The following is a 25138-nucleotide window of genomic DNA, read 5'->3' on the forward strand; positions in this document are numbered from 1 at the left end:
TGGTTCCATGGGTTCGGGGCCTGCACTGGGCTCTGTGCTGACAGTGTGGAGCCTGTTTGCAATTCTGTCTCCCTGTCTCTCTGCCTCTCCTCTGTGCGCTCGCTCTCTCTCTCAAAAATAAATAAACTTTTTTTTGCTCTTTAAAATAACAAATAAACAAAATGTTTATGTTAGAGAGAGTGCAAGCAGGGGAGGGGCAGAGAGACGGGAGGACAGAGGATCCAAAGCGGGTTCAGTGCTGATAGCAGTGAACCCGATGTGGGGCTCAAACTCATGAACCATGAGATCATGACCTGAGCTGAAGTCAGATGCTCAACCACCTGAGACACTCAGGCACCACTCTTTTTTGGGAAATTATAAAGCAAGTGGCCTTCATCTATTCTGGGTGGTTTGGATGTGGGACTGAACCATTCAGGCAACCTTTCATTCATTCGCTTTCACGCCAAAATATATTTATTGAGTGCATTCTAGCAGTTAGTCACAGCGGGTATCATTTAGAGAGGAAGAAACAGAGTTTAAATAGTAAACACAGAGGGGTGCCTGGCTGGCCTGGAGGGTAGAGCACACAACTCTTTGATCTCAGAGTCCTGAGTTCAAGCCCCACGTTGAGCATGGAGCCTACTTTAAAAAACACATAGCAACGTGAATGGAACTGGAGAGTGTTATGCTGAGTGAAATAAGTCATACAGAGGAAGACAGATACCATATGTTTTCACTCTTATGTGGATCCTGAGAAACTTAACAGAAACCCATGGGGGAGGGGAAGGAAAAAAAAAGAAAAAGAGGTTAGCGGGGGAGAGAGCCGAAGCAGAAGAGACTCTTAAAAACTGAGAACAAACTGAGGGCTGATGGGGGGTGGGAGGGAGGGGAGGGTGGGTGATGGGCATTGAGGAGGGCACCTGTTGGGATGAGCACTGGGTGTTGTATGGAAACCAATATGACAATAAATTTCATATGAAAAAATAATAAAATAAAAAATATATAGTAAACACAGAAAAATATAGAAGTGCATATTATGAAACCCTCTCTGAAAGATTCGAGCGATTTCTAGTTCCAAAAGCCTTTGACTTGGAGGTATTACATTCAGGTCCCATTGACACGTGGACACTGTTTTCTTCTCATTGTCTTGGAGGCTGATCCTACTCTTGGCTCGGAGACTAGACCCCCTTCTCATCTCAGTCACGTGGCTCATCTGAGCACCACACTAACACACCCATCAGTCCGTATGTTGAAGAGTAATGCTTAACTCCGCACGTGTCGGGCTAGGGGGATGGTGGAAGACGTTGTCAAGCCTGAGCAAGCTTTTCTCCCCCACAGAATGTGTTTATTCATATATTCTTTTCAATGGCCAGGTGAGGCTCTTTCAGAGATGGAAATCGCCAAATCCTCACTGATCTGGTGTTTTGACTTTCCAGGGTACCCAGAAAATATGCCTTCCGTACAGTCCCACAAAAACTCTCTCTGTGAAGTCCATCTTAAGGTGAGTACTCATGAATAGAAACCCAACACCAGGAGCCTTTATAAGTATTCTGCTCCTGCGATCATCTGATGTTACTTTTCTACTTTCTGGAGCCTTGACCACATAGCAGACATTGTGCCAAGCATCTGACTTGCATTACCTCCTGCATGTCAGCGTCTTCACAGCAAGTCCGTAGGATGGGTGCCGCGATCCTCCCCACTGTGCGGCGGAAGAAATGGAAGCTCAGAGAAAGCCAAGATCACACAGCGAGTGTGTGGTGAAAATTGAGCTCCCCTCTTACGCATCTCCAAACTGCCTGCGTGGCTGCCTTCTTTTTTTCTTGCATGCGTGCAGATACTTTGGTTTCATAAACAAAATCAAGAAATATTTTTCCTCTCATTTTCCTGCTTTGAAACAGAAACTCATATGTCAGCAAATGCTTCTCAGGGAAGAATGTCCTTATTCTTTGCAAAGAGACCGTTAAATGAATGGAACATCCAGCTGCTCTGTGCTCGGCTGGGGCTCTGCCCCCACCTCTCCCCCCCCCCTCGTGTCTCCCCCCCCCCCCCCCCCATACCGGATGGCAGACACCCCTAGGAATGCCACCACTCAGGTGCTACCTGTTGCCCTGTCACCATCCGAGAGGTTACATTGTAGTAACGGTAGCTTCTTAGGCACAGCGCTAAATGCTCTACAGACATTCTCTTAGAAAGTCTTTAAATTTTTAATGTTTATGTATTTTTGAAAGAGAGAGTGTGAGCTGGGGAGGGGCAGAGAGAGAATGGAGACACAGAATGCGAAGCAGGCTCCAGGCTCTGAGCTCTCAGCACAAAGCCCAACGCAGGGCTCGAACTCATAAACTGTGAGATCATGACCTGAGCCAAAGTCTGACGCTGAACCGACTGAGCCACCCAGGCACCCCTCTTAGAAAGTCTTTAGACCACCTCCACAGAGTAGATCTGTTATCACCTACACTCCACCAAGGAAGGATCACAGCTTCCGAGAAGTGAAGGGATTGGACAGAGATCTCACAGCTGGTAAACCACAGAGCTGGGATTTAAACCCAGGTCCCGTTATTCCCAGGCTTGGGCCTTTAGCCACTAAAGCCCGTGTTATGTGAATATAAATGCTTATCCCAGGGTCCTGTGGTTTACTCTCTGTTCATCGGCAGCTAGGTGGTGGGAAGAGATCGTGTTCTCAGTGTCCCGGCCACAATGCACACTTGCCAGAAACATCTCTTAATTGAAGGGACAGTCTTGACTCCGTTAGTTAGGGACCGCATCTGGCTGATGAAGGGCACTGAGTTCAGAAGTAAAAATGTTCATATCTCATTTTCAAGCTTGATTTGCTCTTCAAATCGCAGGCCTTCTCCTTTCTGCTCTAGGCTTTCTGACTTTTCTCCTGAGCAGTCTGAAGCCTGAGCTATGAAAGCATCAGTGGAGAGGTTAACATTTTTATCAAGCACAGAAATACCTTGCTGCGTCTAAGGAGCTATAAATCTTAACCGGCTTTGAGAGGAACACTTAGAATTACACTGGCTTCCGATTTCTGTGACTTTTTTTTTTCTGTGACTTTTTTTTACTCCAGCTTCTTTATATTTAAGGACAAGTTTCATTTAGTCATGACCTCATTTAGTCCTGTGAGTAGGGCCTCTGCTTCTCAGCCCACCGCTCTGTAGCCAGAGCACAGAGGAAACATTTCAGCTAGGAAACACTTTTTTTTTTAAAGACGTGGAAGAGCAAAACGTCTCCAGTTGCTGCCGATAGAAGAAAAGACTTTATCTTTATTTGTTACCACCATGAACTTGAAAACTTTTTAAAAGGAAATGAAACCGTGAATACTGTGGAGTCAGGTAAGTCTGGGTTCAGATCTTGGCTCTGCTCCTTACTAGCTTTGTCATCCTAGTTCAATTTCCTCACCTTTAAAATGGGGATAGAAGAGTACTCGCCTCGTAGAGACAAAATGAGATCATCCACGTAAAGCATTTAGCGGGGTGCCCGGCATATAGTAAGTACTCCATAAAGATCAGCTATTATTATGTTTGCCTTCACTTACAAATACGGGACTCCTAGGGGCGCCTCGGTGGCGCAGTCGGTTAAGCGTCCAACTTCAGCCAGGTCACGATCTCGCGGTCCGTGAGTTCGAGCCCCGCGTCGGGCTCTGGGCTGATGGCTCGGAGCCTGGAGCCTGTTTCCGATTCTGTGTCTCCCTCTCTCTCTGCCCCTCCCCCGTTCATGCTCTGTCTCTCTCTCTGTCCCAAAAATAAATAAAAAAAAAAACAAAAAAAAAAAAAACAAATACGGGACTCCTAGATGAAAGGGGCCTCGGGGGTTGGGGAGTTCAACTCCCTGTTTTATTTAATTAATTAATTAATTAATTAAATGTTTATTTTTGAGAGTGACAGAGACAGAATGCGAGTGGGTTAGGGGCAGAGAGAGAGGGAGACACAGACTCCGAAGCAGGCTCCAGGCTCTGAGCTGTCAGCACAGAGCCTGACACGGGGCTCAAACTCACAAGCTGTGAGATCATGACCAGAGCCGAAGTCAGACGCTCGACCGACTGAGCCACCCAGGCGCCCCTCAACTCCCTGTTTTTTTTTTTTTTTTATTTTTTTTTTATTATTTTTTTTTATTTTTGGGACAGAGAGAGACAGAGCATGAACGGGGGAGGGGCAGAGAGAGAGGGAGACACAGAATCGGAAACAGGCTCCAGGCTCCGAGCCATCAGCCCAGAGCCTGACGCGGGGCTCGAACTCACGGACCGCGAGATCGTGACCTGGCTGAAGTCGGACGCTTAACCGACTGCGCCACCCAGGCGCCCCTCAACTCCCTGTTTTAACGTCTGGAGGAACTTAGGCCCAAGGAGGTTGGCATTGCTTTTCAAAGTAAAACATGAAAGAACGAGCTTGTTAAAGGGGGCCTTTTTGCCCTGAGTGGCAGAAGAATGGCCAGAGGAAGAAAGAAATGCCCAGTGGGCTTCATTACATTTCATTTTATCATTAATTGCTACGGAAATGTCAATGAATCGCTTTTTTAATAAATAAAAGTAAGAATCTTGAAGGTTAGGTTGCCCAAAATATGCTCCTGATTGCTCCCCTCCTCTCTTACTAGATGAGTGTCACTAAGGGGCAGTTCTATAAGGAAAGTACAGTGCCGTGTTTGGTTACCCTCATGCATTCATTCATTGAGCACCCTGTGTGATCATTGATTTCCTGTGTGCCAGGCCCTCAAGGGAGTCCAGCTGTGATTTTCTAGGAGCTAGTACGTAGTTTCTCTGAAGCCCTGTGACTTGCGCCACCACTCTACAGCTCATTCTCTCCGTTCTATTTCAGTGCCATGAATCTGGACAAATTTGAGAAAGGCCCCAGAGAAATTTTTCATCCCGAGATCCAAAAGGTAACACAAGTTTTTTGCTTCATAATGGTGTATGTTTGATCACAATGTTAGATTAGAACAGACAGATCATCGGTGATTCTTGGCCTAGGATACGAGCATAAGCAGAATCACCTATGAGGCTTTGAAAAATAATCATAAAGAACCTCGCAGCTGAGATTCTGATTTGTCAAGTGGGGGTGGGAATCTGCATTTTTCACAAGTCCCACGAATGATTCTGAGGCATAGCCACAACTGAGAACCGCTGAACTAATATGGTCCTTGATCCATGAACCAAAAGGGTGTATGTTCAGAAGGACCTTACTGGGTTAAAAGCCAGTCTTTTTACTGAGTGATGTAGAATGTATGGAACGTGAGATTTTTTTTAAGTAGCAAAACACAAAATGTGTTTATTGAGCTCTAACTCCAGTAGAACACCATAGACGATAGAAGGTATCCAGAATCCATCCTGTTTTCTCAAGACTTACTGTTAAGGGAAAGCAATCTGCCTTGGGAGAAAAAATTTCAGACTCATAATCTAGTAAAGGACCATCAGAAAAATGTCAGCCAAACTTCTGTCTTGTCTCAATTAATTTAGCTTTGAAATTCTCCCCTTGAAACTTAGGAATGCAGCCATCACATAGTGCCGGCTGTGTGTCAAAGCTGAGCTTAAAGGGACTGTGTACACCAAGGCCGGTGACAGGGAAGAGGCTGGAGAGTCAGGCTGGAATCCTAGCTAGGAGGCAGTGGAGAGCCTGTGGAATCTTTAAGTAGAGAAACATCGTGCTTAGTCCTCTTTTCAGGGAAATAATTCAGATGTTATGGGGAGGAGAGAGGGGAGCGTGAGTAGTCTTTGCTTGCATACCTTCAAAATAGTTAGCTTTTAAAATAAACTTATTGGGGGCACCTGGGTGGCTCAGTTGGTCAAGTGTCCGACTTTGGCTCAGGTCACGATCTCACAGTTCGTGGGTCTAAGTCCTATGTCGGACTCTGTGCTGACACCTCAGAGCCTGGACCTTGCTTCAGATTCTGTGTCTTCTTCTCTCTCTACCCCTCCCCTGCTCATGCTCTCTCTCTGTCTCTCAAAAACACATAAAAGTTTAAAAAAAATTTTTAATTAAAAAATAAATAAAATAAACATTGGCTCTCAGCTTACCCCAAATACATAAAGTTGTGAATTCCCCATATCTTCTGTTTTAATTTTTAAGACAGTATTTGTACACTAACTCAACTCCAGAAGGAACTGAGGCCAAAATGGGTGTATTCGGTTAAACTTGAAGCAACTTAAAGCTATGCAGTGCTTAAAACTAATTCTTTATATCAGATTTTCAAACAACTGGGAATTATTAATATGCTACCATCAATGTGCCTTTATTCTTTCATCTGTACAGGCTATCATACTCTTTTTTTTTTTTTTTAAGGTAAGGGATTTTTTAAATATTTTATTTATAATTAAAAAAATTTTTTTTAACATTTATTTATTTTTGAGAGAGAGAGAGTACAAGCAGGGAAGGGGGAGAGAGAGAGGGAGACGTGGAATCTATAGCAGGCTCCAGGCTCTGAGCTGTCAGCACAGAGCCCGACGTGGGCCTTGAACTCACAGACCGCGAGATCATGACCTGTGCCAAAGTCATGTGCTTATTAACTGACTAAGCCACCCAGGCACCCCTTTTTTAGAATTTTTAAAAATATTTATTTGTGAGAGACAGCATGAGCAGGGGAGGGGCAGAGAGAGAGGGGGAGAGAGAGAGAATCCCAAGCAAGCTCTGCACTTGTCCAACACAGGACTTGATCTCATGAACCACGAGATCATGACCTAAACCAAAATCGAGTCAGATGTTCAACCAACTGAGCCACCCAGGTACATTTGAGTCAGATGTTCAACTGACTGAGCTACCCAGGTACCCCTAACGTTTATTTATTTTGAGAGAGAGAGAGAGAGAGAGAGAGAGAGAGAGAGAGAGAAAGAGAAGCAGCGCATGCATGGGAGGGGGGCAGAGAGAGAGAGGGAGAGGATCCCAAGCAGGCTCCACCCTGTCAGCACAGCACTCACTCTGACCTGGGGCTCGATCCCATGGTTCATGAGATCATGACCTGAGCCAAAACCAAGAGTCAGACACTCAACCAACTGAGCCACCCGGGCGCCCCCAGGTTATCAATATTCTTAATCCTTTCCTTCTTGGAGCCTGGATAGGACCCCCAGACACAGGGCCCCAAATCCACGGAGCCCATGGGATGCTTCTATCAGCATCTTGCCGCTGAGCAGATATCCTCAACAGACTTCATCTCTGCTCAGTCATCCCTGTCTGACTTCCCTCTTCCAACAAAATCAAAGAGGACAAGATAACAAAATACGGAAGCCTTCTGCCTATTTATATCATAACTCTGTGCCTGTTTTTCACCAAACAAAAGACACCTTCAGCTTCCCCGACATCTGCGTTTTGACTTTCTTTCCCTTAACAGGGGGCCACCCACGCGCCCTCCTCCACTCCGGGTGTGTGAGTGTGCACCTGTGTGTGCCCCTCGGTAGTGGTGGTTTCACAGCTGCCACCGTCTCCTGTAGATGTACCTGAAGAAGCCTTGACCAACAGGCGTTAGGGAGAAGAGAAGGAAAGCGGTCTTGGATCCAAAAAGTAAACCAAAAACAAACCGATCGCATTATGAAAAAGGCATCTTTCCACCAAGCAGGAAGGTGGCTGATGCTATTTAAAAATGTTACTCGCCTTTTTCTGGCTGCTATACTATATAGTTACATTTATCTTGGCTAAAATCTTCTAGAAGCCATGTGTGATAAGCTAGCTTTAAATAGATGGAGAAACCCGGGTGTCTGTGTGTTTCTTCCCACTGCGACAGTCTTTTGTTCCCAGATAGCTGTGCTATCGTGTGACTTTCCTAGATGGCCAGGTATTTTACAGAAATCTGCACAACTAAATTTGAATTTTTTAAGCACTTCTAGGTGAGGAAATGCTGTAAACTGAAGCTTGGCTTTCACAGGAAGTCAAAATAAAATCGTTACTGTGAAGCGTGGACCTAACTTTCAAATTTTGGTTTGACAGGACTTGCTGGTTCTTGAAGAACAAGAGGTAAGTAATTTTATGAGAAATTTGTTCCTGCTGTGTTCTGCCTCACCCTTCACCATGACCATGACCTTTTCTTTTCAGTCAAACCTCTCTACGTGGATTTGCTCGGTGAGCAGATTATTAGCATGGAAAGACTTTCCTGACATTTTTTTCCAAGGTACATTTCAGAATTTCCTGTGCAGCCAGCCATAAAGACATGAAAGGAAGCTACTTAAATCCGCTCGGAAATATTCAAATTTTACCCTTGTAATCAGGGCGAGTAATGAGGTTTTAATTTTCATGAAGTCAAAGGGTGTTAGTGCTTGACTAGCACACTTAATTTACCGACATCATATTTATTCGCACATTTCCATTCCCTGTTGCCCCACTTTTAAAATTTTTTTTAATGTTTATTTATTTTTGAGACGGAGACAGAGCATGAACGAGGGAGGGTCAGAGAGACAGGGAGACACAGAGTCCGAAGCAGGCTCCAGGCTCTGAGCTGTCGGCACAGAGCCCGACACAGGGCTCGAACTCACAGACTGTGAGATCATGACCTGAGCTGAAGTCGGACGCTTAACTGACTGAGCCACCCAGGTGCCTGTTGCCCCACTTTTAAAAAAATGTCCTGGGTTTTCTAAGTACATCACTAACATAGGGATATAATCAAAACGTTGTCAATAGGCAACTGAGTAGTTCAATTATAATTTTTGCGTACCGTGCCTGTCAGTAAATGACCGTAGCATTCGGCCAGTTGCTCAGGCCACACTTGGAAAAGCCCTTAACACCTCTCTTTCCCTCTCACCCCAAATCTAATCCTTCAGCACATCCTATGACGATTTCTTCAACATATATCCCAAATTTGAACATTTCTCAAACTTTCCACCACGATGCTCTCATCCCTTGAACCACCCCCACCGTCTCTCACCTGCACTGTGCAGAACTTCCGGCTTTCAGCTTCCACTCTCTTCTCTTTCTCGTCTGGCATCATCCAAATGGTCCTTTTAAATGTCAAGCCAGATCATCCCTACGTTGCAGACTCTCATGGCTTTCCCTCTCCAAGTAAAGTCCCGAGTCCTCCCCCGCCTCCTGGGGCCTGCCTGACCCAGCCCTGCTACTTCTCTGGTCCTCTCCACACTAACCACGTGTACTTGCTTACTCCTCATCTGCCCTGGGAGAGCCCACCCCCTAGGATGCCCCTCCCCAGATGTCCTCAGGGCCACACCCTTTCCTTGATTAGAGTCTCTGCTTGGAGAGGCTGTCCTTGCTCACCCTCTAAAATAGCACACCCTGCCTCTTACCCTCTGCCCTACAATCTGCTCTGTGTTTCTTCTGGACACTCATATTTTCATTTGCACACTTTGTACCACTAGAATGTAAGCAGCATGAGAGCTGGGTGGAACTTAATCCATTTGTTCACTGTCTTATCCCCAGATCCTAGAGCAGTGGAGAGAGGGCACAGAGTAAATATCTGTTGCTTGAACAAGTAGATTATGTATTGATTAAATGAATTGTGAGAAACAATGATGCCATTGAGAAGAATGAGGTAGGGGCGTCTGGGTGGCTCAACCATCTGGGCTGGTTGAGCGTCCGACTCTTGATTTCAGCTCAGGTCATGATCCCGGGGTTGTGGGATCTCATGAGCCCCATGTCGGGCTTGGCACTGAGCACAGAGCCTATTTGAAGTTCCCTCTCTCCCTCTCTCTCCCTCTCTCCCTCCCTCCCTCTCTCCCTCCCTCCCTCCCTCCCTCCCTCTCTCCCTCCCTCTATTCCTCTCTCCCTCCCTCTATCCCTTTCCCCCACACTTGATCTCTCTCTCTCAAATTAAAAAAGAAAAGAATGAGGTAGATCTTTATTTCCTGGCCTGGAAAGTTTTCCATGATATAATGTTTACTGAGGGGAAAAGAAAGCAATTCACAGGGCAATTCCTGTTTATTTTTTAAGTTTATTTATTTTGAGAGAGCACACCAATGGGTGAGGGTCAGAGAGAGAGAAGGAGAGAGAGAGAATTCCAAGCAGGGCTCCACGCTGTCAGCACAGAGCCCAATGTGGGGTTCAAACTCCCGAACTGTGAGATATGACCTAAACTGAAATCAAGACCGACTGAGCCACCCAGGCACCCCAATTCCAGTTGTTTTTATAAGCAAAGATTTATATGTGTATTCATTCATTTGCTCATTCATTGATTCAACAAATATTTACTGAGCTCCTCCTGTGTGTGTACCCTGTACTATTTGAGGCACTGGGGATACATCGGCAAGCAAGACAAGGCCCCTTCATGGAGCTTACGATCTGGTGGGATAAGACAAAGTGCCCAAGTAAGCAGACATAAACGTGGCAATGTGGCTAGCCCTGAGGGCTGTGGGGAAAAGAAAACAAAGTGGGCGGTGCAGGAAGGAGCAGGTTTTTTATGTTGAACAGCGTAGGTTTCTCTGAGCCAGTGACATCTCAGGGGATTCCTGTGAACACGTCGATGTACGTGCAAAGTCGCTGAGATAATGCGGCCCAGGTTGTTGTAACTCCCAGGAGGACTTTGGGCAGGACGGTGGGGGTGTAGGATGGGCTGCTGCAGAGCACCAGCACACAGACGCCCACATTTTTATCTGTATGTTATCCACGTACAAGTCATGCCTGTGGCTGCAGTTGGTAGAAGGCAAGAAATGAAAGTAATAGACATTTCTGGCAAACATTCAAAAATTACAGAAATGCACAAAACTCGAAAGTACCGCCTAAAATCAGAGAGAAAACTGGTATTGGCATAGTATCCCATTTTGGTATATATGTTTGTTGTATTTTACGTAAAATTAGGATTACGCCGCGTAGAGTTTTCACGTCTCAGAACTATTCTGTTCGTGAATCCAGAGGTATTTATTTGGCACCTACAGAGTACATGCACATGCCTGTTCTGACAAAGTGCAGAAATGTATAAATGGAAAATGAGAAAGCTCCCCACCTTCACTTCCACGCCCTCCCCTCCCCACCCCTCCCCACCCCATCCCCAGCCCCGTACAACCCCTGTGAACTGGTTTGGAGTTTATCTTCTTACACTTCTTTTTTTGGACCTCCTGAGTTTTGGAAAAGTAAATAGCTGATCTCTTTCTTTCTCAATTTCATTTCTTTACTACGAGAATATTGCTCAAAGCAATAAGAGCAAGCACTCATCACAGTGTATTCCAAGAGGCCTGAGCCATGGTCACCCTTCAGAGAGGATGTGGCCAAGGCCCTTCTGTTTAATCCTGCCGCCTTCTCGGCCCGGGAGCATTTATCCTAATTCCACCCAGTTACAGTGATAAACTATCTGAAACCCGAGTTTTGTCCGTCCCCTGAGAGGCACCCCAGGAGAGGCATGGCTCCCCAGGCCGCAACACGTACGGAGACGGTATGAGAAGTGTAGGAACACGTGAATCATAAAAATGCCAAGGTAGCGCCTAACCCGGAGTAACAAGGAACCAGGGGTATCTGGTTTCAAATCAGGCCATCATTTCTCGGCGCTTCTCGAATTATTGGAACTTCAGTTTCCCCACATACTTCACTTCCTTCAAAAGAAATATGATTCCTAGCTCATTATTAATTCCCAAGGATATGACTGCACCTTGGCTGATAGTCACGTTGACTTTTGTCTCAGAACATTTAGAACTTAAAAATCCAAAGTCCCTAAGGGTGCGTGGGTGGCTCAGTCGGTTAAGCGTCTGACTCTGGATTTCAGCTCAGGTTCGTGGGTTCAAGCCCCACGTCTGGCTCTGTGCTGACAGCATGGAGCCTGCTTGGGATCCTCTCTCTCTCTCTCTCTCTCCCTCCCTCCCTCCCTCCCTCCCTCCCTTCCCTCCCCCCCTTCCCTCCCCCTCTCCCCATGTCTCTGCTCCTCCTCCACTCTTGCTCACTCTCTCTGTCAAAATAAATAAACTTTAAAAAAAGTGCCCCATACAAGTAGGAATTGAAAAATGATTCTATCTCTATGATGAGTGTCTGAGCAGGACTTAAATCCTGAGAAAACCAGTTTGCACGGATTTCCCCACACCAGTCACCTCCCTCCTGGGGCCCAGATCTGGTGTTAGAACCTTGAGACCTCTGTGCCATCCCCCAAGATCTAGTGCTGAGAGATCAGCTTCATGATGTCAGCTTAAATAGTTTGCTCACATGTGACCTGTGGTGGTCGGGTAGTGCCACATCAAACCATCCCCTCCCCAAAACCATCTCTTCCAAAAATATAATCCACTCTATTCAGTGAAGCCTTGACTTCTGGAGATAGGTGGTAACTCTGAGTTAATCGTCACCATCATTTGGGAAGCCCTAGAAACAAAATTAGCTGGAGACCCTGTAGGTAAATTCCAGGTATTTTAACAAGGCCTTGCCACACTGGTCTTTCTGGAGTCCCCACCTGAAGCGGGAGGATTCCTCAGCCAGGGCGCTGGCAGCAGGATGCCAGTCACAGAGCCATAAAAACTCCTTCAAGCTTTGGCCGGTGATCGGGTGGCAGGAGGCCCCCTTTCTACTTGTGGCTCAGCACTTCTGTCAACCCAGCACTGCCCGGAGAAGACCACACCACGGGGCTGGGGAGAGTGCTGGGTCAAAAGTCTGGAGACCCGACTTCTGGCTCCTATCTCACCGTCCGCTTAGTGCCTGCCTTGGGTGAGGCTGGCCTTCCCTGGTCTCCACTCGTCCTGTCTGTAAGAGGAAAGCGTGGACTCCACGGGCCGTAGGGTCCCTTCTGGTTCTAAGAGGCGGCCGGTTCCCGGCTCACGACTCTAGCCATCGACCCAGCCTTTCTGCTCTTGGCTCGCCAGCAGTCAGCTTGGCTGGACCTGATCCTGTGCCACCTGCCAGTCTGCTAGCTTGTTCTCTAGTCCAGTGGTTCTCACAGTGGGGTTCCTGGACCAGCAGAACCAGCATCACCTAGGAACTTGTCAGAAATACAGACTCTTGGGCCCTACCCCAGAAGTGATGAATTGGAAATGTCAGGAGTGGAGCCAAGCAGTCTATTTTAGCAAGTCTGCAAGTGATTCTGACACCTGGTCAAGTCTGAGAGCCACTGCCTTAGTCTCAACACTGTTATCCTAAGAGATACTATTATAGGCAGACTACTATAGACACTATTTATTTATTTATTTAATTTATTTGTATTTTGAGAAAGAGCGCACATGTGCATGAACAAAGGAACAGAGGAAGAGGGAGAGAGAGAATCCCAAGCAGGCTCCTTGCCCAGCCCAGAGCCCAATGCTGGGCTCCATCTCACAATAGTGAAATCATGACTTGAGCCAAAATCAAGAGTCAGAAGCTTAATCAGCTGAGCCACCCAAGCACCCCATGTAGGTGCTTTTTTTTTTTTTTTTTAACATTTATTCATTTTTGAAAGGCAGAGAGAGACAGAGCATGAATGGGGGTGGGGCAGAGAGAGAGGGAGACACAGAAACAGAAGCAGGCTCCAGGCTCCGAGCTATCAGCACAGAGCCCGACGCGGGGCTCGAACTCACGGACTGCAAATGACCTGAGCCGAAGTCGGCCACTTAACCGACTGAGCCTAGGTGCTTTTTAAGGGATCTCTGAGAATGGAGGGTGTGCCCTCCAAGCAGTCTTAGAGACACGTGACTGCTGTCATCATTTCCAAAACAGAGAAAGAAAAGTTAGCAAGTTTAGAATCCTCAAGTAGGAAGAGACCCCAGACAAAAATTGTAAGAAATTACCAAAAACAAGATTGTGAAGAAGAGGTAATCATTTGGAGGCAGCTTGTGAAAAACAAGTTGTATCTGACCAGTTTTGTGTCTTTGCTCCTTTATTATGCACACAGTTATGCCATGAATATTTATTAATCGTCTCCAGTATACCCAGCACCGTGATGGGCACTGGAGATTCGGTAGAAAGGAAGACGTGTATGATCTATCCTTCAAAGACTTGTGTTCTAGTGGTAGAAACAGACACAAATGCACATTTAATAAAAGAATTACTGAGTATGAATAGTGCTAAGAAAATAAACAAGATGCTATGGCCGGCAGTGACTTTATACCGAAAAGTCAAGGAAGGCCTCTCTGGACACGGGCATATCAGCCAAGACCTGCATGATGGGAAAGAGCAGGCCGTAGAAGGGGCTGTGGAAGAGTTCCAGGTGAGGGCTCAGCCTGGGCGCATTCTCTTTCACGCTCTGTATAGAAAACCACACTCACTGATGGATGTGCATCTGTCTGTTAGGTGTGTTGAGGACAGAAAGATGCTTAGAAGCACAGCATTGGGCCATTGGATTTTTAGTCTTAATTCTCCCAGACCCAGCTGTCCTGAATCCTGGCATTCTGCCTTACCCGCCCACCCTAGCCCCTGCCACCAACCTGTGATCCACTGGCCAATGCTTTAAACACCTTTGTTCCTAGCCCACCCTTTAATTGACCACCTAGAATTCCCCCATCTAGTGGTGCATCACAGAGCCTCGCAAAAGTTGATCCTCTTCCAACCTTAGATTTCATTTTTGTTATGAAATACCTCAGATATACAAAAAAAGGGTAGAGAATAATATTATGAAGACCTGTAAACCCATTATCCAGCTTAAGGAAGAAAATATGAAAAGTACCATTGATCTACCTGATCTCATTCCCCACTCTTCCTGTAGAACCTATCATCTTGTATTTGGTATTTATTATTCCCACAGAATCTGATTTTAATCCATTGTTTAGAGTTCAGGGTAGCAGATTGAACATTTGTACTAGCGACTTCTTGATATCCCCACCCCAACACACACATCTGTTTTGTGACTTCTTGAAGTTAATTATCGTGAGGAATTCGGGGAAACCAGCTTTTAGAATAAGTTGCCTACAGTTTCCATTTCTGTTCCTAACAGTCCACAATATATCAGCCTAAGATTGTTGGGTTCAGTTTTGAATTACGCCGAGCTCTCCTGTGTTAACTGATCAGAACATGGCACCGGTCCTGTGAGCTCCTGCTGGCAATTTGAGTGCTGTTTTGCTGCAGAATAGACCTGGCATCCAGCAGAAGCCATTAGTAATGAAATTACAAATGAATTAACTCACATAAAAAAAAAAGTCTCAACTGTAAGCCATAAAAACCTATAAAAATAAATGATTTTGTTAATACTAGTCAAAATTGAGATGGAGGAGAGAAAGTAATCCTCAGATATCCATCTTGGTCATTGAAGTTTTCCTAAGTGATGAACAACACATATCCTAACTATATATGTTTTCATGATAAAGTTACATTCAACGCCTTTTGTTGTCTTATTGTAAGGGCTCTGTGAATTTCAAGTTTGGGGTTCTATTTGCCAAAGACGGGCAGCTCACTGATGACGAGATGTTCAGCAATGGTAAGTGTCCCCTCCTTTGTGCTCACTGAAACCCTTGTTGACAGTTTTGACAATCCAAACTGAGCGTACCTGTTGAGTTGGAGTCTTTCAGTTGTTTCACGAAATTTTAGGGTAAAATTTCAGGGTAAACTTTGTAGGGCAGCTGCTGTCCAGTTTCATCCAATTTGGCAAATATTTGTCGGTCACCAAATTTGGACCGGCCACCGGCACCAGAGATGGAGTCTGTCTGGAAAAGTACACGGGATTGGAAGAATTTGGCTTTACATCATAATCTCAGTAGCAGAGGAAGATTTTTCTGTGATATTTATGGTTGGGAGAATTATCAAATGTGCCATTTTCCTGTTATTGTAACCTGCACTCTTCTTGTTACATACCTATTCATTATTAATAGAAGTAGCAATGGTGTTTACGTTTTGTAACACTAAAGCCTTGTGATCCCAGTCTGGCAGCGCGAAGGTTGGTCAGTCTGATTCTGTGGTTTTCCTTTCCTTGGAATCCCGTGAATTGTGGAAGTTCCTTTGCGGTCTCCGGGAAGGAAGTGTGGCCTCTCCGCTCAGTCTGCTGCCCAAGTCTCCACGGCCTCGTTAACGTTCCAGTGATTTCAGGGCATCGTTAGAAAATGACGACCTTGCACATTCTGTACTTTATTCACACTTTACCTCTTCCTGCAGAAATTGGAAGTGACGCTTTTCAAAAATTTTTACATCTTCTGGGTGACAAAATCACCCTAAAGGGCTGGACAGGCTACCGCGGCGGTCTGGACACCAAAAGTAAGCTCACCTCCTGATCTCTTCTGCTGCCATTTGTATAACTTCTCTAGTAGTCGGCCTGACCTGTATTTGGATTTAGTCCCAAGGTGGGGAAGGGATGGACAGGAAAGGATGAGAAGGAATTTGAGCTTCATACCCAGTCGGACACAGGGTGGCTGGACACATCTGGGGCCTCCATTGAGTCTGGCAAGTCCAAGTCCACCCTCAAACAGCCCCTACGTGTGGCAGGCCACGGTCCGTGAATACTTACTGTCGAGAGCCTCTGTGTACCAGGGCTACGTGACGCTCCAGGGACGTAGCAATGGATACACCAACATGGTCCCTACCTTTCTAGGAGCCGATAGTCCAGTGGATAGCACAGACCCTAAACAGATAATTACCAAATACCTTAGCACTAAGTGCCTGGAGGAACAAAGAAGGAAAAGTGCAGAGTGCCGTGGGGCATTTTCCCTAATCTGGGGGATGAGAGAAGGCTTCCCTGAGGGAAGGATGAGAGGGAGTAATTTGAGTCTTGAAGGGAGAAGAGAATTCTAGTCAAGAGAACATTTGTGAAGTCGCTGAGTGAGGAAAGAGCCTGATGTGTTCTAGAAACTAAGAGACCATCTTCACGGCAAAGGGACTGGAGAAGAGGAGGGGGCGATCCCGCGGGGAGTTTGAGATCACATGAAAAATTTCGGATTTTATTGTAAATGGAGTTGGATGTCATGAAAGGGTTTTAAGTAGAGGCGTGGTGGGGTCTGATTGCACCCTCCAGCCAAACTTGCTGGCCGCGGAGTGGGGAATGACCCGGCAGGGTGCATGGGCACACCGTGAACCTGACCGCCCGTAGGTTCGCTACCCCCATTGCCAATACTCAGCCTCTCTGTTACGGTCACAGCCACCATCCCCTTGTTTTACAAGTCTGTAAAAACAGACTTGCTCTTACACACTTGCTGTGGCCTGGTACCCTGCAAGTATAATCTTGAAAACATCCCTAGAAGGTAGTTACTCTTTTTATCCCGATTTTCAAATTAGGAAACTGAGGCTTCGAGAAAATTAAGGTGACTTGTTAAAAGGAACATAACTGAGAACTCGAACCCAGGTCTGCTTAACTCCAAAGCCAGTGGTTTCAGCCACTCTGCCATCTGCCCGTGAGAGTACTTGCTTTGTTTTATGGACGTCATAATTATGTGTACGTCATCGCGTGTTAATTTTGTCCTGTACACGAGCAGTAACTGGAAGGCAAGAGATTGCAGCACCTTCTCCTTTTAAAGCCCAGACGTCTATGTGAATCAGACAGCAAGCGAGTTTAGAGCGGGGAGGGGGAGGGCTCTCCAAGTGGGCAGGAGCCTTGTATTAGCTGGACAGTGAGCCATACTGTGGCTTCCGCTCAGGTGGATAACCCAGAATGATCTTTGGGAGTGTACTAACTGTGTGCTATAGTCCCCCAGCCTGCAAATAAAGACTATTTCCTTAGGGTGTCAGAATGCTCTGTGTCTACTAAATGCTCACGTTTATGTCTTACAGATGATACCACAGGGATACATTCAGTTTATACTGTCTACCAAGGGCATGAGATCATGTTTCATGTTTCCACCATGTTGCCATATTCCAAAGAGAACAAACAGCAGGTATGTGCGAACACAGGCTCTTTGAGAACACACAGACCATCACATAGTGACCTAAATGTGGAGAAAGTGTCGCTATGATTTCTAGAACAAGAAACCGTATGTGCTAATATATGAACTGAACTTCAGGCACCAGTGTAGGGACGTTTCTAGTCTGTGTATTTGAACTTTCCACAAGCCTTGGGAAGCACTGTTCTCACCGATGCTATCCCCTCAGATAAGGGATCAGAGATAATCGTGCACACACGTGTCTCTGTGTGAACGTGTATGTGTATTTGCATGCGTGAGTGTGGTTTTCCAGACTCGTGAGAAACTGTTTTACGTAGATGTCGCCTTTGCTCTGAGACTTCTCTCCGTGTGTCCGGTATCTCATCAGAGACTACCCAGGACATAAAGCAAGTGAATCCTGAGTGCCGGCTGGCAAGCACTTCCCAGGGCCTTGCAGGAAGTTAACGCCAAGTATCTGCATGAGCTGTGCCGTATTGCGGGGGGAAATCTACCTGACGCACCCCAGAGACTGGCCGTTTCCAGAAGATTTTCCAGTTTGTGGGAATTTCGATAGAACAAAGATACATGCTGCTGGTTTTTGAAGGATTTGGAGGGCATTCTGTTTAACTTTTTATTAGATCTTTATCCCTTTTTGATGCGTTGAAGGCATCCATATGAATAAATATCACAAACGTGGATGGACAGTTGGTCAGCAAAGATTTGCAAGAAATAGGAACCTGGAGAGGGGCGGTGATGGGCTCAGAGGCTTTTGTTTCTAAGCACATGTAATTCTTAGTTCAGTAAGACCTCATCAGGGGGGAAAGACACAAAACAAACAAGTGGGCTAAAATGTGGCGTTCCATGGGGCGCCTGGGTGGCTCGGACGGTGAAGCATCCGACTTCGGCTCAGGTCATGATCTCAGAATTTGTTGAGTTTGAGCCCTGGGTCAGGCTCTGTGCCAACAGCTCAGAGCCTGGAGCCTGCTTCAGAGTGTGTGTCTCCCTCTCTGCCCCTCCCCCACTCATACTCTGTCTCTCTCTCTCAAAAATAAACAAAACATTAAAGAAATTATTTTTCAAATAAATAAAATGTGATGTTCCAGTCGTGAGATATAAAGGTGCTTCGGGGACATGGCAGGGAGGGATAGGAAGAGCCAGTTCTGTCAGATGGTTTGGGGCCTGGAGTAACGAGCTGGTGGGTTTATCCTGCAGGCACCAGAGACCCACTGGAGGTCTTAAGCTCATTCTGGTTTTAGAAGGCTCACTCTGGGAGAGGGCAGGTGGGAACAGGAAGTGCCTTGGCCCAGCACGACTGCTTAGTGGCTGAGGTCACTTTCTGCAAGGCATCTTCCTTTGCAGGGTCGAGGGCACCTTTATTATCGCAGGAGCTGAAGCTCTTAGGATCTTAGGATCATGCGCTGAGGAGGGACTGAGCTGGCCTTCCCAGTCATTATGAATTACAATGACCTCCTACAGCTCAACGATAATATCACAGAACTTCCCCTGAAATGTTTTACAATCTTCCTCCTCCCTGCACTCTGACCTTTTCAGCCCTGCACAATCACCAAATTGCCCATATCTTGTGACAGGTAGGGGCATTAGCCACAGAGACAGGAGCAAAGAGTGTGACATTTCAACCTTTGCCCAACTCTGAAGACGTGAACCTTATCTCTTCGAGGGGCTGTCAGTATATTAAGGCGTGACCACCCTCACCAGCAGCTCTGTAATGTCCCCAGGTGGACCCGGTACTCTCAACATCGTGGTTGTCTCTGTGGTAGCACTTGGGACCTCCACTTGCCAAGCATCAGTAGGTAGGAGGCAAAACAAAACTCAAATTCTTGTCTATTACCAGGAAGATCAGACAGGTGGGAAGAGAGACAAAGAAACACAGGACACTAGTGAACCTTAACAGTGCCCAATCATGGCAGAGCAGAGAAAAACCACTAGCTGTGAGCTTCTCTCTGTATCTTGGGGGCCTAAGGTAACAGACAATAAGACAGAGGCCAGCCTGGCTCATAAAATCTTGCTGCTTCTGGACCTCCCAACATCTAGAACGTGAGGGGAACGGTCTGAGCCATATCCCAAATCTGACATAAAGAAGCCACCCCTCGCACAGTTTGTAGGTTCTGGTATTCCTGTGACTTCTACGTCTCCTCCTCTGTCACTGAACCAAACCTGAACTGGGGGGTGACAGAGAGGGAGGTATTGATATTTGCCTCTGTGGGGCCTCACCTTTCTCCTCACTCCCTGTGATGTCCCGCACCACTGACATCTCCTGGTCTCCCAACTCCAGGCCCTGAGGGCGACTTCTAGAACTGGATGAAAGCACAGCCCCGCAAGCAGACCATCTGGGCCCAGTCCTAGCCCTGCTAAGAACTAGCTGCGTGATCTTGGACACGTGATGAGCCCTGCCTGGCCCGGGGTGCGGTTCTTGGCCCTCTTGCCGCCACCTCCTACTCTCATTCACTCCGTGGATGATCTCCCCTGGTCTCAGGGCTCTAGATAGCTTTTATACGCTGACCCCCAAATTTACGTCTCCATCCGGAAGTCCAGACTCAGGTGCAGCCTTCTTGACACCCTCTGGGGCTAGATGCCTCAAGCCCAACGTGTCCAAAATTGCACCCCGAGTCTCCTGCAGCCTCTCCTTTCTCAGTGGAATTGCTGGGTCGTGTGGTAATCCTGTGGTTAAGTGTTTGGGGGACCAGCATCCTGTTCTCCACAGCAGTTGCCCCATTCTGGATTCCCAGCAGCAGTGCGCGAGAGCTCGACTTTCTCCGCATCCTCGACAGCACTTTTATTTCCAGGTGTTTTATGTTTTCTTCGGCTTTGTTTTGTTTTGCTATAGCTAGCCTAATGGGTGTGAAGTGGCAGCCCATCGTGGTTTTGATCGGTGACGTGGAGCATCTTCTCATGTGTGATCACATCTCCTTGGGAGAAATGTTTATTCAACTCCGGTTGCCCACTTTTTAATCAAGTTATTTGATTTGTCGTTGTTGAGTTGTAGGAGTTCTGTATATTCTGGATATAACCCCTTATCAGGTACATAATTTGTAAATTTTTTTTTAAGTTTATTGATTTTGAAAGAGAGCGTGTGAGCAGGACAGGGGCAGAGAGAGAGGGGGAAAGAGAGAGAATCTCAAGCAGGCTCCTCACTGTCAGCACGGAGCCCGACACGGGGCTCAAACCCACAAAGCGTGAGACTGAAATCAAGAGTCAAACACTCAACCGACTGAGCCACCAAGGTGCCCCTGTAAATATTTTCTCCCATTCTGTGTGCTGCTGCCTTTCACGTGTGTCACTGGTGTCCTTTCTTGGGCCAGAACTTTAAATCTTGATGCAGTCCATTTTATCTCAGTTCCCCTTTTGTTGGGTGTGCTTTTGGTGCCACAGCCAAGAGATGATTGCCAAAAATAATGACTTTTGTAGTTGAACTGAAATTATTAGGACATCCCTAAACCTTCATTTCCTCATTTGCAAAACTGGGGTAATATCTAGTAAGAATCAGAAAAGAATCCTGTTCTCCAGGAGCTTATACTTCAGAATAGGGGACACACCAGGAATCCACGGAGAACAGTGAATCCTTCTGTTTGGCCGATTAAGCAAAGGTCTAGGACAGGGGGTTGGCAAACGATGGCACATGGGCCAAACTTCACATACTGCCTGTTTTGTTAAATTGTTACTGGAACACAGCCATGCCTACCCGTTTATGGATCGTCTATAGCTGCCTTTGTACTATGACAGCAGAGCTCATGGGTGCAAACAGACAATATGATCTACAAAGCTGAAACTGTTTATTGTCTGGCCCTTTACAGAAAAAAATTGCTGACCACAGGTCTAGGAGATCAATTTTGAAAGGTCAGCTGAGGTCAGATTACATAAGGCCATTGTCCTCCCCAAGTACATCTTTCAGAAGTAGCTAAGGCATTGATAAACATGCACATGTTTGAGCCCCTTCCCCAGGAAATTCTCCTGCAATGCCTCTTGTCTGGGGGCCTTGAATGCCAGGCTAAGAGGATGAAGTAGGAACAAAGGTGGACACAATCACGACAGCAAAATGGGAGAGAATGGAGGCAAGGAGGCTAGTTCGGAAGCTTCTGCAGAAGGGGAGGCAAGAAGAAAGGCAGGTCTGCATTGGGGGAGGAGCTGAGGAGATGGTTAAGAGAGCCTGGAGCCTGGGCTGGTAGAAGAACACAGGAGGCAGGAAGTCAAACACGATGGAAGTTTGGGGCTCTGTGACCGTTGTGGTTTCCATACTGTGTTAGTTTTTTAACCCTGTGAATCTGCCACATTTGAGTCACCTCCTCAGCGGTGTTACTTATGCTTTCATCCAGGTGGAGAGGAAGCGCCATATTGGAAATGACATCGTCACCATCGTGTTCCAGGAGGGAGAGGAACCTTCTCCTGCCTTTAAGCCTTCCATGATCCGCTCCCACTTTACACGTATCCTGGGCCTTTGTAAACAAGTTTAGTGAGCTGTTGGTCAACCTCACGGGTCTAAAGTGACCCTCAAAACAAATGTTACCATTGACTTGCTTGTCGTAGTTGTTTTGCGTCGCTAGATTTTTAGAGCCACTGTTCTGGATTTTTCCCTCAGGGTTATTTGGCTCTCATCTTTTCTCCATCCATTGGAATAGTGGATAGACTCATCCTCAGAGAATTCTTGGCTTCTGGAATATCGTTTCTTTCCTCAAGTAGTCTATGAAATAAGGGAAACTTCTTAACCATCCATCAGTAATAAATGGACTAGAAGAATTATGGGTAGTGAACCCTCTGAGAAATTTGTGGTAGTCAAATAAAAATTTGAATTGAATTGAAGTTATTACAATTCAGTTAAATTTAGTTAAATAAAAATTCACAAATTAAAATAGCCAAAATAGTGTTTCTTTCTTGATTCTAAAGCCTGGTGATAACTACTGTATTACCACCTCTTAAAATTAGAGAAATGATGGAATGAATCATATTTCTATTCACTTTTCCCTCTGCTTCCTCAAATCCCTGCTTAGCTCCTATTGCTGGCAAAGTCCTGCTGAAGTTCTCTGTAATGTCCAAGCTCAGCTCATTCAGACAGGCATAGGACATGAGTTTGGCCAGCCCAATAGATATCATCGTGGCCCTGTTGCTTTGGGTCACAGGCCATGACAGCCCAAGACCCAAAGGTGGTGCCTCCACAGGTTGTACGTGGTAAATAAAGGTAAATAAAGGGCAGCTAATAGACATTTTCCGAATAAATTCCGCTCTAATTATTCATGTTCCCTGAAGACTCCGGTAAAAATGTTGGGAGACAGGACCACTGTGACTCATCGTATCTGGAAGTAGATTTCTCTGTGTGTTTTGACTTGTTCATTGTCACCTAATAATACAGCCTGTACATTTTTAGAAGTGGGAAATGGCCAGATTTCTTCCAGGAGGGCAGGGAAGAAAACATTTATGCACCTGCACTTCAACAATAATTGTCTTTGCTCCCACCCCTGCTCATTAAGTGACCTCTCACTCCATTCACTGGGATTTAGGGCCACCACTTCCCCTTTCCCGAAGCAGTTCTTCTTCTAGAACAGAAGTTTTCTCCAGGTGGGGAGAGGGGGGTGGCTCTTTAAGTGACCGAGAGGCAGTCATGATGTTTAGGATCCCCTTTGTTGTTAAGTTTTAGATTTGGGGCTTGACACATTTGTTTCCAGAAAGCAGCCAGCAGATAGTTAATGGAGCCTCTTTCCTCTGAGTCCAGCAATGGAAACAGCTGGAGGGACTGATGGCCTTTTAGCCCCGGCTGAGGAAAGTGTGGGGGAGGAGCTGCCAGGGGAGGAGGAGGAATAGGAGAAAGAAAGCAAAGCTGGATGAGGTATGGTACCGGTTTAGACTCGGCGCACCTGTCACAACAGAGTAGCTTCTGCGTTGGTTTGTTTTGGTTTGTTTTGTCTACCAAAGCCAGAAGGAGAGAGAGGGAAGGTGTGCAGTGGAAGCACTTGATTTGCTTTTATTTACAAAATGGGTGACGGGAAATGTGTATCTAATTTCATACGGGGACGTGGTTCGTATTTCCAAGCCAACAAATTGCTCTTTTGGCTTTTTTTGGCTGCTTAGTGGCGTAATAGCTACATTTGTGTTGCTTTTCTGACAGATGGAGAGACAAAGCTCTTTCCCCCAAAGGATGAGCACACAGAGGTTGAACTTCTGCCTTCCTGGGCTGTCTCCTTTAAAATAGTCAAGGCTCCATCTCAGCTTAAGAGGGACAGATGCCCTGAGCACAGAAGTGCGGATCTGGGATGATTCTGCACGAGGGATTTCAAGGCACAAGCCGTTGACTATGAGCGTTGGGGTCGTTGATTACATTTCCTTAACCATCACCACAGATATTTTTGCCTTAGTGAGGTATGATCAACAAAATGACAATTACAGGTAGGTGATGACTTTCTCTCAGTCGCTTGTTCTAATTCTCACGTTTACTTGTTACTTTGGCATTCATTCGATGACTTCTACACATATTTGCTGATTGATTTGGTGCAAATGTCCTCACCTACGAGAACTCCCTTCGGGACCATCATTTCTTTGGGGAAGGGTTGTTCCATATAGTGTTGCTCTGTGTCGTCGGCCCAAGGGTGAGGGTTAGTTTGGAATTTTATTGTACTCTAAAACGGGCACAAATTTGGTATGTCTGATCTTGACCAGAGGACCCCCTTTCCTGGGCTACATCCTGGCCTATTGATCCCTCTGTTCTCAAAAATTAATCTATTAAAAAGGTATCATGATGTTGTGAAACGAGCATAAACCTTGAGCCAAATAGATGTGGGTTGGAATCCAGCTCTGTCACTATTCACTTTGTGGTTTTGAAAAAAGTGTTTATCTTCTCAGAGTCTCAGTCCCCATCTGTAGGACAGATTGAAGGTAATGCTACTCCCTGGGAAGCTTGATGAGAATCAGTCAATACGATGTCTTAAAATACCAAGTATGCTGCCTGGTACGCGGTGGGTGCTCAATGGTGTCCTTGACCTTGCCCACAGCTTTGTAGGTTGGACCATGAAGGAGTCAGGAAGGCCTGGCCTCTGCCCTAAAGCCCATGAGAGAACCACACAGTGGCCGAGGCTCTGGCAGCCCAGAGAAGGCACGCCTCCCGGGGAATGAATATTCTTAACATATCACGTAGGCAACTGTACAAAAATGTAAGGTCCAGATATTTGGTGATCTTTGAAGAAAAACCTAGTAATTCTGAAATGTTCTCTATGTAGGCTGAAAATATTTTCAGAAGAAAGTGTACCACTCTTTGGCCCCCCCTTGCCATCCCCACCGGTGTTTACAGACCACCAGGAATTCAGGGACTTTTTGCTAGTGAAATGTAAGTCTCTATTTTGAAATTTTTTTGCAACTTGTTCTACATTAGGATACATTCCTTCAGATTCTCCAAGGATGCTGTATAAGAAAATACCATTATTTAAGCATGGATCCCATTCCACGTTCTGTTAATTCTTCATGTGAAACATTCAATTTTCTGGTAGCGATACGTAGATCTTCTCCTGTGTCCTACTCTATATCTACCGTCTTGCTCACCTGCCTTGAAGTTTATCTGTACTCACCCACGCACAATACCAG

General features: G+C 46.1%; 2 protein-coding genes across 4 annotated transcripts in view; one reads left to right on the forward strand and one right to left on the reverse strand.

The window, feature by feature from the left end:
- RPL12 (ribosomal protein L12) overlaps positions 1-25138 on the reverse strand; it is a 534927-nt gene that overhangs the window by 434039 nt on the left and 75750 nt on the right. The gene's annotated exons all lie outside the window — the stretch shown is intronic.
- Positions 1-25138, forward strand: part of GARNL3 (GTPase activating Rap/RanGAP domain like 3) — a 149947-nt gene that overhangs the window by 87776 nt on the left and 37033 nt on the right. For both annotated transcript variants that reach the window (XM_049637751.1, XM_049637741.1), the window contains exons 7-15: positions 1416-1480; positions 4791-4854; positions 7887-7913; positions 15117-15192; positions 15864-15962; positions 17469-17572; positions 21889-21997; positions 23905-23950; positions 24778-24884. In XM_049637751.1, coding sequence (XP_049493708.1) covers positions 1416-1480; positions 4791-4854; positions 7887-7913; positions 15117-15192; positions 15864-15962; positions 17469-17572; positions 21889-21997; positions 23905-23950; positions 24778-24884 — 697 coding nt within the window. The remainder of the gene's footprint in view (positions 1-1415; positions 1481-4790; positions 4855-7886; positions 7914-15116; positions 15193-15863; positions 15963-17468; positions 17573-21888; positions 21998-23904; positions 23951-24777; positions 24885-25138) is intronic.

This window comes from Panthera uncia, chromosome D4 (genome assembly GCF_023721935.1).
Source record: "Panthera uncia isolate 11264 chromosome D4, Puncia_PCG_1.0, whole genome shotgun sequence".
Classification (NCBI taxonomy): domain Eukaryota; kingdom Metazoa; phylum Chordata; class Mammalia; order Carnivora; family Felidae; genus Panthera; species Panthera uncia.